Source organism: Myodes glareolus, chromosome 22, assembly GCF_982192425.1.
Source record: "Myodes glareolus chromosome 22, mMyoGla1.1, whole genome shotgun sequence".
Classification (NCBI taxonomy): domain Eukaryota; kingdom Metazoa; phylum Chordata; class Mammalia; order Rodentia; family Cricetidae; genus Myodes; species Myodes glareolus.
Genome location: NC_142047.1, coordinates 33,673,860 through 33,686,871, shown reverse-complemented (window position 1 = coordinate 33,686,871; position 13,012 = coordinate 33,673,860). Strand labels below are relative to the sequence as shown.

General features: G+C 45.3%; 1 protein-coding gene across 1 annotated transcript; it reads right to left on the bottom strand.

The window, feature by feature from the left end:
• Window positions 1-464: 464 nt before the first annotated feature.
• LOC125398351 (liver carboxylesterase-like) lies at window positions 465-12,319 on the bottom strand. Its single transcript, XM_087900672.1, has 12 exons — window positions 12,165-12,319; window positions 11,410-11,614; window positions 8,103-8,241; window positions 7,314-7,447; window positions 6,974-7,232; window positions 4,522-4,620; window positions 3,964-4,104; window positions 3,764-3,844; window positions 3,332-3,476; window positions 1,789-1,926; window positions 1,289-1,361; window positions 465-863 (listed from the first exon to the last, which is right to left on the bottom strand). The coding sequence occupies exons 1-12, from the start codon at window positions 12,238-12,240 to the stop codon at window positions 677-679; spliced, it is 1,677 nt and encodes a 558-aa protein (XP_087756798.1). The 5' UTR covers window positions 12,241-12,319; the 3' UTR covers window positions 465-676.
• Between the last annotated feature and the right edge of the window lie 693 nt (window positions 12,320-13,012).

The window sequence follows — 13,012 nt, the reverse complement described above, 5'->3', positions numbered from 1 at the left end:
CATTGCTGAGCTCCTGCTGTGAATACACCTCTGTGAGGTCCACATTTCTGAGGATGCATCGCTGGGGGGTTCTTACAAGCTTAGTAGCTCTTTTACCATTGGAAAGCTTTGTTGGAAAATGATTTCTTTGCAATCAAATTTATATTTTACCAGCACAACTTCTTAAAATTACATAAGAATATGTACATAAGCAACAACCCACACTTCAAGTATGAGAATAATTCTTTCATCGGAAAATTCAGCTCATGACCCTTTATGTCTTTGGTCTCTGCTCCCTGCAACCACTTGACTGCTTTCTGATGGAACAGTTTGGAAACTCCATAGAATTTAAAAGCATCAGGGTCCTGGCTATCCTATCATAGAAAGGGTCTGAGGCATGGGGATGAGGAGAAGATGATAGAGGGAGAAAGGAAGGAGAGAGTCTAAAAGAGTGAAGTATTAAAGATGAGCAGAGCAAGCATTCATATGGTTTTGAGACCATTTATTGATTCTACCAAAATGTATCCAGAAGGATAAATATCACACAGAGAGTTTCTCACACAAACGTGAAAGAGCAAATATTGAGGTTAGAAATGCTTGTGAGAGTTTGGAATGAATAAAAATAAATAAATGGATTTTGTAACCTCAAGATGATCACATCTGCCCTCAACCCCATGTATCTTTCCTGTGATGGGCACTAGAGCTCTCCATGCTTAACCTGAGTCCCCTTTAGCTCCTGGATCTTCTGGGGCAGAGTCTTCATCCAGAACTGCAGCTTCCTGGCCTTCAGGCCTCGTCCCACAGCAGGCTGGATGTCCAGCTTCAGGTACTGCTCATCATGAATCAACTCGGGCCAGTAGGGGAGACCCTCACTGTTGGGGTTCCTGTGGATATGATACCAGCAGGGAAGGGTGAGGTCACTCTCATCCAAGACCTGACGCCTTGATTGGGGTCAGAGCAGTGGATGAGTAGGCCAAGGGCCTAAGGGGACAGATGAGCTGGTGTGCTGATAGAGAATACAAGTGTCGCTCACTAGTGTCTGATATGAAACAAAGGAAGCTGTCTAGGTTTGTGTCTCCCTCTCAGAGGGAAAATCTAGAGAACAGTACCAGAACACTGTGACTCACACACAAGGACTCTGTGGAATTAGCAGTAACTGAAAGCTAGAAGGTGTCTGCCTAAATGTGCTCTGGGATGGAGAAGACTAGAGTGTGATTAAAGACCCATGCATGCTAATGAGGCACACCTACATTGGTGCCCTGGATGGAGACCCAACCATAAGGAGATTGAGGGAGGGGCGTGTTCTCACCCATGTCTTGCAAAGTTGGCCCAGTACTTCATCATCCTCCTGTTCAGCAGCTTCTCCTCCTCAGTGAGGTCAACTGCAGACAAAAGGAGAAAGGGGTCAAAGTCCTAGCTACCGTATGTAGGTGCCAATTCATTCTCTACTCTAGCAACCACAGCCTGGTCCTGCATCCTAGACCTCAACCGTAGCCTGACCCCGAATCCTAGACCTGGTGTATGCTCTCTTTACTCGGCATTCAGAACCCAGTATTCATCCAAATCTCTACTCAGGTTCACTCCTACCTCCGTTTGTGCTCATTCCTGCTAACACAAGCTGGACTAGGAAAGGTTCATATTCTAACCTTGCTAAAGTTTTCTTTTCTTTTCTCTTAGTTCAGAAATGGTTCTCACTCGACTACATTCTCTCCCAGAGCCTCAGTTTCCTCAACTGTCCTAAGAGCTCAGTAATTCCACAGGAAGCCATCAGGGGCTCTACTCAGCTCAAGGAAAACAAGGAAGACTCACGTCTCAAGCCCCATAAGTCAGAGCCAAAGACGAAGGCAGCGTGGTCACCATGGTCAGCCCTCACGTGGGACGGCCTGGCATGTTTAATGAAGCTGGGCTGGTGCTGGAACTCATAGAAGTAGACAGGAGCGTGGGACCCTGGGAATGAGGACACATGATGACATAATGCTTCCTCACATGGAGTTTTCCCACCTAACTTCGGTGACAAGAAACCTTGCTCTAAAGTTCCCTGGAATCACAGCTGAGTGGTGAGCTCCAGGCTGGGGCATCGGTTATGGGAAACCTTTTGTTAAACAGTAACCCTGATTCTAGCCATAATTAAAGGACATTGAGCCTATAATTCGTGATCCTAGAGGAGCTAAATAAGAAGGTGAACCCAAAGAAAATCATACAGTTATCCTCCTGGATATTGGAAATAGACAAGATTGCCAGGCAAAACTTGAGTGCTGGGGGTGGGGGGTGGATGTAAGGGGAGATGGGTAGAGAGAAGGGAGAAGGGGAGGATTCAGGAGAGCTTGGGGGAATAAGATGGGTGGGATGGAGGAAGGGTAGATATGGGAGCAGGGGAGTAAATATCTTAATTAAGGGAGCCATTTTAGGGTTTGCAAAAGACTTGATTCTAGAGGGGTTCCCAGGTCCAAAGAGAGGTCCCCAGATTGTTCCCTGGGCAGCAGAGGAGAGGGTGCCTGAACTGGCCTTGTCCCATAGCCACACTGATGAATATCTTGCATATCACCATAGAACCTTCATCTGGCGATGGATGGAGATAGAGACAGAGACCCACATTGGAGCACTGGACTGAGCTTCCAAAGTCCAAATGAGGAGCAAAAGGAGGGAGAACATGAGCAAGGAAGTCAGGATCGTGAGGGGTGCGCCTACCCACTGAGATGGTGGGACTGAACTAATGGGAGATCACCAAGGCCAGCTGGACTTGGAGTGATGGAGCTTGTGATCAAACTGGACCCTCTGATTGTGGCTGTCAATGAGCGCTGACTGAGAAGCCAAGAACAATGGCACTGGGTTTTGATTCTACTGCATGGACTGACTTTGTGGGAGCCTGGTTTGTTTAGATGCTCACCTTTATATACCTGGATGGAGTGGGGCGGACCCTGAACTTCCCACGGGGCAGGGAACCCTGACTGCTCTTAGGACTAGTGAGGGAGGGGGAGGTGTGGAGGGGGAGGGAAAAGGGAGGCGGGGAGGAGGTCGAAATTCTTAATAAATAAATAAATAAAATTTTTTTAAAAATACAAAAAAAATGAAAAAATAAAATTAAAAAAAAACAGTAACCCTGACACTTCCAGATGGGGAGTTTTTGCAAGATACTGAGTGTAACTGACATGATTCCCCCTCTAGACATGGACATGGATAAGACATGGATAAGACATTCTCCCTCTAGCCATAAGGATTTACCGAGATAAGTGTCTCCAGGTGCCTGGTATCAGAGATATGATCAACATGTATCATATGTGAACACTTCAGTGCTCACCTGGGACCCACAGCTCTGAGTTTCCTCCCTCAACCTTGTTGCAGATGTACTCACGCTGAAAATGTGCTACTTGGAGTGCAGGGATCACAAACATGAAGTCCTCCATCAATTCTCTGAACTGTGCTTGCAGGGTCTGTGGGTCCTCAACGTCCCCCATGTACTCTTCCATCAGCAGGTCACCACACTCAGGAGGCAGCAGCTACAGCAGGAGGAATCAGGGAGGATGATGTAGGGGAAGCATTTGGATAGGTAGGCAGCAACCTCTTAGTAATGAACGTTGCCAGGAGAGAGACAGGGTATAGGATGAAATGTACAAGCTTTGGGTGAGTCCACACAGAAACACACACAAAGTTGCCTTTATTTCTGGGTATGGTATCTGAGAAGAGTATATCAGAATAATTATAGTAATTTTTATTAATAATTTTTCTTAGAGTAATATTAATAGATACTAATAATTCTATCGGGACAGGAGCCAAGGTCTCTCACCATGTGTGCGGCTCTGCTCTTCAGAACAGTTGGCAGGGTCTGTCTGGTTATGTTCTTTATGACAGGATCAAGGCCCATGAACTGGGAAGCAGAGGAGAGTCTTAAGTATAGAATGGGTTGTCTCTAGATCAAAGTATCTCTGAGTTCCCACCACCCACCATTTGATTTTAGGCTTTCAGGGGCTTAGAACCAGGTCTCACCAAGGGGATTCCCCAGCCACACTCATCACTGTCAACACCAATGATACTGGGGACAGGACGAAAATCCACAGAGGCCAACAGCTCCCGAGGGTGCCTTGGTAAGAACGTCCCATCCACCACACCAGGGATCATAGTGAAGACCTATGGGGCATTAAGAGTCAGTGCTAAAGATCAATCACCTAAATCTTCTGATGCCCACTGAATACCCACCATTTCCCCCATTTCCTATCTCATTTCAGGATGATATGCTCACTCTAGAAGAAACTGGACATCAAAATTATCTTATCTTGATATTTCTTTTTTATCAATTTTTATTGAGCTCTACATTTTTCTCTGCTCCCCTCCCTGCCTCTCCCCTCCCCTCAACCCTCTCCCAAAATCCCCATGCTCCCAATTTACTCAGAAGATTTTGTCTTTTTTTCTCTTTTGATATTTCTACACACCATACTAACAGGGCAGCTAACCACGGAGACAAGTAAATTATCTGGTTTGAGTAGTAAGAACTGGCAGTCCCATATCCTGGTGACTAGCACCTCCAAGCCACACAATTCTCCCAACCTGGTTAATAGCCAAAATCTCTGCTTCACTCTTGCCTCGGAGACAGCGCACCAGGGCCTCTGAGTCCTTGGGCTCACATCCAGATAGGTTGGTCACCGTCTGTAAATGGAACAGGCAGTAGTTGGCTCATTCATCCTAGCAGGAGGTAGAGTTTTCTTGAATCCAAGTAGGTGTCATTTACCCCTAATTACCACAACCTATTGTTTGTTGTGTATGAAAAGACTTAAGTGAAATTGTTCGCATTTTCTGTTTCTCAGAGTTGTCAACTTGGAAAGGGAATTCTGTCTGCATATTCATGTTTTGTAGTTTTGTTTGTTTTGTGTGTGGTGTTCATATGTGGCAATAGGTATGACGTGTCATATTTTGCCTATGAATGTCAGAGAACACCCTCGGGTGTCACTTGTCATCTTACCCCATGTTTCCTTTCATCTACACCACTTTAGCTGGGCCAGGGCCTTCCAGGGATTCTTCTGTCTCTGTTTCCTATCTCTTCGTAGAAACACTGGTTTACTGACTCATAGTACTTCCTCTAGCCTTATGTGGGCTCTGGATATTTGCACGTGGGGACTCACTCTTGCACAGTGAGTATTTTTACCAGCTGACCCTTTCCCTCAATCCTTGTGTCCTTAGGTATTTATTTGTCACCTTGACATAAGCCAGGGTAACCTTGAAAAAGGAACTTCAACTGAGAAAATGCCTCCCTCAGGTTGGCTCATAATTGTGTCCGGGAATTTTGCTATTAAATGACTGATGCAGAAGGGCCCATCTCACTATGGGCAGTACCACCCATGGGCAAGTTTCCAGACTATATAAGAAAGTAAACTATCATTAGCTTTACAGAAGCTTCTCAGTTTCAGGTCCCATTTATTAATTGTTGCTCTTAGTGTCTGTGCTACTTGGGTTATATTTAGGAAGATGTCTCCAGTGCCAGTGCATTCAAGTGTACTTCCCACTTTCTCTTTTATGAGATTCAGTGTGGTTGGTTTTATGTTGAGATCTCTGATCCATTTGGACCTGAGTTTTGTGCAAGGTGATAGATCTATTTTGCATTCGTCTACAATCAACAAGACACAACTGCAACCTACAGAATGGGGAAAGTCTTCACCAATCCCACATCAAAAAGAGGACTGATCTCCAAAATATTCAAAGAACTCAAGAAACTTGAAATCAAAAGAACAAATAATTCGCTAAAAATGGGGTACAGACCTAAACAGAGAACTCTCAACAAACAAATATCAAATGCCTGAAAGACACTTAAGTAAATGCTCAACATCATGAACCATGGGAAAAATGCAATTCTGAACAACTCTGATATTCCATCTTACACCTGTCAGAATGTCCAAGATCACAAACACTGATGATAACTTATGCTGGAGAGAATGTGAGGTAAGAGGAACACCCATCCATTGCTGGTGGAAGTGCAAACTTGTACAGCCACTTTGAAAATGAGTATGGTGATTTCTCAAAAAATTAGGAAACAATCTACCTCAAGATCCAGCAATACCACTTTTGTGTATATAGCCAAAGGATGCTCAATCATACCAACTCAACTATGTTCATAGCAGCATTGAGTGTCATAGCTAGAACCTAGAAACAACCTAAATGCTCCGCAACCAAAGAATGGATAAGGAAAATGTGGTACATTTTCACAATGCAGTACTAGTCAGTGGTAAAAAATAATGACATCTTGAAATTTGCAGGCAAATGGATGGATCTAGAAAAAAAACATATTGAGTGAGGTAAACCAGATAAAGAAAAACAAATGTCATATATACTCACTCATAAATGGCTTTTAGACATGAAGCAAAGAAAAACCAGCCTACAGTGCACAACCCCAGGGAACCTAGACAGCAAAGAGGACCCTAAGAGAGATATATATGAGTCTACATAGGAAAGAAAAAAAGACAAGTTCTCCTGAGTAAAGAGGGTCATAGGAGAGGGTAGAAAAGAAAAGGGGATGAAGGGTGGAGAACAGAGAAAAATGTATAGCACAATAAAAAGAATAAAAAAGGAAAGCAAACTAAGGAAGCCATAGGTAACAAAGCAGTAAGCAGTGTTCCTCCTAAGCTTCATTGTGGCTCCAGGTCCCTGCCCGTATGCCCACTCTGACTTCCCTTCAAGTTGGATTATAAACCATAAGATGAAATAAACCCTTTTTTCCACAAACGGCTTTTGGCCATGGTCTTTATCACAGCAATAAGAAGAAAACTAGGAAACCATGCATAAGTGTTTTGTCAATGGTTGAAGCCACTGGGCACAGCCTTCCTTGTCATATATCACACTCAGCATACATAAAGCAGAGGGGAATATTGTAAATTTTATGCCTCTCGGAAATTACTGAAAAGAAACTATTTCCCATAATCCTAGCTTTTCCCACTTAACAGAATGCCAGAGTACCAAAGCCAAGAACTGAAGCAGCAAAGTATGGGCTAGCATTTATGAGGGCACTCACCGTGTAGACCCTCTCGTGGGTGTCAGAGATAAGGTCAGGCAGCAGGGCCACTCCACTCTCCATGATGGCTCTGTGGAAGAGTCCTTTGGACATGGGGGACAGAACAAGTGAAGACACACTTGTTCCTCCTGCTGAAACGCCAAAAATAGTGACCTGGCCAGGGTTGCCTCCAAAGTAGGCAATATTCTGCTGGACCCAGCGTAGGGCAGCCACTTGGTCCAGGTAGCCCCAGTTGCCTGTGGCGTGTTTGTCTCCAGTGCTGTGAAGTGGCAGGAACAGGAATTACAGGTCTGTCCATGTTCTATTCAGACCCCATTGTCCAGCCCAGTTCCAGGCTTACCTGAAGAAGCCGAGGATACCCAAGCGATACTGGATCGAGACAATTACTATATTCTCAGTAGCAGCCAGTATGGATCCATCATTCATGGAAGCCATTCCCAGAACAAGTGCACCACCATGAATCCATACCATCACCTGGAGACAACACAGATCTCAGGAGGACCACACCCAGTCCAAGGTCAACTGTAGTGCCTCCTATTATCAACTGCTTTGCCTCTGTGCAGGTTGACATGCATACCAATCTTTGCAGGATTTCAGGACATGACCCTCTGATTGGGTACTCTAGGCCTCGAAACATATTTCCTTCCCATGTTCCCACCAGGAAATCTCAGCATAGATTAATACCCTACAGCACAGGTCATGTCATCGTCACTCTCAGACCCATCAAAGTGGAGCAAACAGGAGTGTCTCCACATGTGTCTTTCCTGATAGCAAATCAGAAGGGACATCAGATCCCATTGGCACAACACATACTCTGCAGCTAGAAATTTTGGTGATGTCAACATGCAGCCCTCAAGTACCCTCCAGAGTGGGTCTGCCAGGTTCAAGTTGATAGAAGAATTTCTGGTTTAATTAAAGACCTAGATCCTCTTAACTCTAGAGTCCCAGAGCTCTGAGTCACACACCCAGGTTTAAGCAGCTCACCATGGCTGGGATGACCTTCTTCACCTCAATAAGGTAAGACTACTAAACAGAAACTAAACTACAGGGGAGCTCAGAATTCCTTTGTCCCTTCCAATCTTCCAGAGGAAGAAACAACCTCCCCAGCTGACCATAGCCTGGCACTCACAGGTAAGTTAGAATCTTCCTTGGCATGAACCGGTGTGTAGATGTTGAGATACAGGCAGTCCTCAGACATAGACAGGAGAGGCACGCTCATCTTCCTCTCTTTTGAAAACTGTGAAGTCATGATATCAGTCTGCAGACACCTGTTGAAAATGGAAGACAGAGAGCCCAAGATATGTGGTGGTCAAACCTAAATCATAGTGTGAATTTTTCTCTCAGTCATCTTCAGATACTACTTTCCAGGATGGCATGATAATGTTTGACCCCTCTCTAAAGTCCTTTCCTGCCAAGGTAAAGGCCACCAGCTCTATAGATATGAAAATGGATCAATACTTTTAGGGAGGCATCTGGTTGAAAAGTAACGTCCTGAATCAGGCTAGTATATGGAGGCTGTTGGCGGCCTCTGTGAAAACGATTGTCTTCCTGTGCAAGGTAATCCTGGTGTGGTGGTTAGTTTGATTGCTGACGGACACAAGGTGGAATATGCTGGGAAGGGATATGAATGAGGGAATGTCTAGATCAGCGGTTCTCAATTTTCCTAATGCTTTAACACTTTAATACAGCCCCACATGTCGTGGAGATCCCCAACCAAATAATTACTTTGTTGCTACTTCTTTACTGCAGTTTTGCTACTGTTATGAAATGTAATGCAAATATAAGATAAGCAAGATATCTGATATTCAACACCTGTGGGAATAGCAACACCCAAGTTGAGAACCACTGACCTAGATCCCGCGGGCCTCTGGGCAGACATGTAGAAAATTGTCTTAATTATGTTTATTGAGACAGGAACACTTGCCTATTTTTTTCTTGGCTTTTATATCTGTGCATTTATCTCATATAAACAATTATGTAAAAGTATTTGAGGGGTAGGGAACAGAAAGGGGGCTGGTTTGATGATTAACAATGTGTGCTGCTCTTGCAGAGGACCTACGTTCAGTTTGCACCCCCACGGGGTGCCTCACAACCTTTTATAGCTACAGCTCTCGGGGAGCCGATTTTCTCTTCTGGCCTCTTTGGGTACCTGTACACCCATGGAACACATACAGACAAGTAAGATCATATTAAATAAAAAAATAAATTTTTAAAAGTAAAATAAAAAAAAAGGAACAGCCCCAGAACACAGGGAATGGGAGGACAAATTCTTACTGTCTCCCAGCTGTGCCCAAAGCCAGCCCTGGGATCAGCTCTGTCTCAGAGGAAATCTTTTATAAACAGAGCCACATTCCGAAAGTTCATGTGCATGTTTACTTCTTGAAGTATGGAGTTCGTTTTTTCTTAAAAGATAATATTTTAATGGGTGAATTTGGTTCGCCAAGATCCTCTCACAAAAGCCCGTGTAACTGATGGGGACTTCAAAGGTGAGCGTTCATGGGGATCCTCCAATCAGGCACACCCAGTGCTTCTCATGCCATTGTTTCTCTGACCTGATAATACACAGAGAGTTTTGCATCAGGCTGGGAGAAGTGTGTCACCTGTCCAGGGAAAGATAATTATGCTTGAACAGATTCTGGAAGTGGGGACAGGGTAACAATCTAATAAATAGAAAAATAAATGAAGAGATTAGGACTGAAATTAAAAAAAATCTTAAGTTACAAATATATGTAATACAGACTACTTGTTGACCAACATAACTGAACCTCACCAACTTGAAAGGTACCCTGAACGCTGCATCAATCGTCACTAGTGCACACCACTAGTCAACACTGTACTGCATACTGCTGGCTCAAAAAAAAGAAAACCTTCAAAATTTGAAGTATGGTTTCTATTTAATGTGTACCCCTTTCAGAATACCATAAAGCCAAAGGCGGTTCCCTGAAAGTTGGGAACTGTGTGTGTGTCTGTGTGTGTGTCTGTGGGGGGGGGGGGTGAGAAAGAGGGAGAGAGAGAGAGAGAGAGAGAGACTTAGAAAAGGTTTATTTTAACTGACTCACACATTTCTGGGACTAGAAAGTCTGTGGAGCAGACCAGGATAGAGGCCCGGGGAAGGGCTGATGGTATAGATTAAATATGGAGGCAGAATTCCATCCTGCTTGGGGGAAATTTAGTTTTTCTTCTTTTGAGGCTTCTAATGAATTGGACAAGGCCCACCCAGCCATGTTACCCATTTACTCAAATTTTACTGATTTAAATATTAAGCAGAGTTTTAAAATACGTTTATAATAATATCTGTTCTAATACTTTCCCAGCTGTCAGTGCTGTGGTGGACCCAAGCTGACATACACAGCAAAGTATCACAGGGGCTGTGATATACTAGGTCACCCAGGCCGTGCCAGCAGCTAGCGGGCCCTCTGCACAGATTAGCTTACTGGATTACTAGTGTAACCATCAGTCCTAGTGAGACCTGAACATAGCAGTGAGTGGCCATGTCCAGAACACCCTCTCAACTGTCCCTCAAAGCATCTAGGGAGCAACTGAGCCACACACGGCTTATTTTATGTCAATACACAGTTTATCGACTTTTTGTTCAGACCTTGGCGTCTAGTGCTCACCCAGTCCTTATAATCCCATGAAATAGGTGGGGCCGTATTATCCCTACTGTTCTTACCTCAGAGCTGAACACTAAAGAGAACACCTCCTCTCTCCCATGGCCCTCCCAGTTGCTACCCTGTCAGCACTTGCCTATTATAGGAGGTACCGTCCCCTAGGAAGATTTTCTGAACTGTGTAAGAATGGAGAAAGTAAGTGAAGCATTAGCAGGCATGCATGTGACATTCAGGTTCTATTCCAGATTATGGGCATGATATCAACAGCTGCCTTAAACTTCTGCCCCGTGGTTTCCACCTATGGTTGATTATAACCTGGACTTGTGACCCATAGTAAAATATTTCCTCACTGCATTGTTTATGTCAGGGTCCTCTAGCACAGCATAAGGAAATAAACTAAGATACTTGGGTATTGGGGCTGTGCCCACATAGGATCTATAGGAATGAATGGACAATAACAGGGTAGTGAGACATTCTCCATCTCACTCCAAACTCTCACGGTACCTCCTTCTTCCACATTGTCTCCAGTGGAAAACATGTGCCCCTGTTCTTTAGTCAATGGCACCTGGACAGTGGATGGTCACAGTGACCGGGAAGAATGGCCTTAGTCTCTGCTCCTCACTGCAGAACCTGCAGTTAAGTCCCTGCAGGTGCCAAGCTCTGACCCAGGAGCCTGGCACCCTTGTTCCTCTCTAATCCTTAGCACATTCATTGAAAAAATGCACGAGAGAGGCCCTTGTACAGACAGAACACTGCAATAGAGCTGAGATAGAGGAAATGTGGCCTAGAGCTCAGGCCTGAAGTCCCCTGGGCCCCAAAACTTACATAGCTGGCTCAGAGGTTGCATCTCTCACACCACTCCATGGTTCAGGTGGCTCAGGGGGAGCAAAGCGCAGTTGTCCAACAGGTGGCTTGGCAAAGGGAATCCCCAGGAAGGTATGGACACCAAGTTCACCGTCTTTCACATGGACGAGGCTTCCTCTCACCTGCCCTGTGTGTGTGTTCCTGATGGGGCTGGCTGAGTCCTGGCCTGTAGGTGGAGAGAAACCATCGGTTGTCACCACACTTGGGAATTCCTACCTCGTTGTCACTGTGGTACATGGGGAAGGTAAGCTGAGTCCTCTCAGTTCAGCTGCGGCATGTGAGGATGAGGCTTTCTGAATTATCTAGGGCCAGAAACCTTGTCCATTGGCCCTCTTGAAAATTGATAGAGCACTTCTCTAGTCAGGAAGGTGACAGGTTCAGAGCCACTTGGTATTATGAAAGAATTATTATCATTATCCACACAATCACTAGGAGCTCTATGTACAACGACACACAGAGAAGGGACATGTCCCTCCCGCTCTTCTGTCCCTGCTGGCTCCTCAGTACATGGTAACCCTACACATCTCTGACCCTCCTCCACAGGGCCCATCCTGTGAACTTCAGTGGGGGCACTAAGGGGTGCACATATCCACTTTCATCTGTCATCTCTACCATCTCCTCCCTCCCTGGTGTTTCCCTCCCACAAGCTCAGCCTCTGACTCTGCAGAACTGGGCAGCTCTGACCCTGGTCCCTCTGCTCACTTAGACAGTCTCACCATGCACGTGGAGGAGAAGAAGCAGGAGCCCACAGGCCACAGCATACAGCCAGCCAGGAAGCCTATTGAGCAGCATGTTGAATGCCAGGGCTAAGTCTGTGCTGCTACAAGATGACAGTCTTACAACAACAGGAAGCAGAACAGGTAGGCTTTGCCCGGGCAGGAATTTATACCTCTCGGGGTGTGGGTGTGGAAATTTGATTGAGTGGGACAAAGTTCTTATTGCGGCACAACTGATAAGGCAGAAGCCAACAGGGAACCAATAGCCAGCAGGCAGGGCAAAAGCAACTGTGCGGTTTCTCCTCCTTCCATGGCCTCTTGGATAGACATGGCACGGCATCTGGAGTCCTTCTGGAATCAGGATCCCTGACCTCAACATGGAGTCACCATAATCCCTGGCCCTTTTACTTGCCAACCCAACGTGGTGTGGGAGTAAAAACATAGGGAGCAGAAAGCTGTAACAGGAGAAGCCACGGGGCTTCTGTGGGTAGGAACACACTCAAGATGCCACAGTTGGAGAGAAGTGAGATGGCAGGAGCTCTAAGTGTGACCTCATCCTCATGACACCTCTATGTTGTCAAGACTCATAGAGCAGTGAGTCCACCCTCAGGCTCCCTTACTCGTATGGTGATCTTAGGATCACTTCCTGATATACTTCCTGTTAGTTCATGGCAGGTTCTTTGAAAGACAATGAAATTCTGGCTCTTCTGCCTCTCTCTCTCTCTCTCTCTCTCTCTCTCTCTCTCTCTCTCTCTCTCTCTCTGTGTGTGTGTGTGTGTGTGTGTGTGTGTGTGTGTACATGCCCAGCAGAAGTTCAATACAATGGTCTCCAACATCCCAAATGCTAC

What these genes read in the sequence shown, in the direction of transcription:
- LOC125398351 (XM_087900672.1), bottom strand. Translation starts at nt 12,240, where the DNA reads ATGCTGCTCAATAGGCTTCCTGGCTGGCTGTATGCTGTGGCCTGTGGG. An exon ending in GTGGCTGGGGAATCCCCTTG is followed by an intron (nt 3,845 to 3,963) that starts GTGAGACCTGGT and finishes TCTGCTTCCCAG; the next exon opens with TTCATGGGCCTTGATCCTGT. An exon ending in AGAGCAGAGCCGCACACATG is followed by an intron (nt 3,477 to 3,763) that starts GTGAGAGACCTT and finishes CTCCTGCTGTAG; the next exon opens with CTGCTGCCTCCTGAGTGTGG.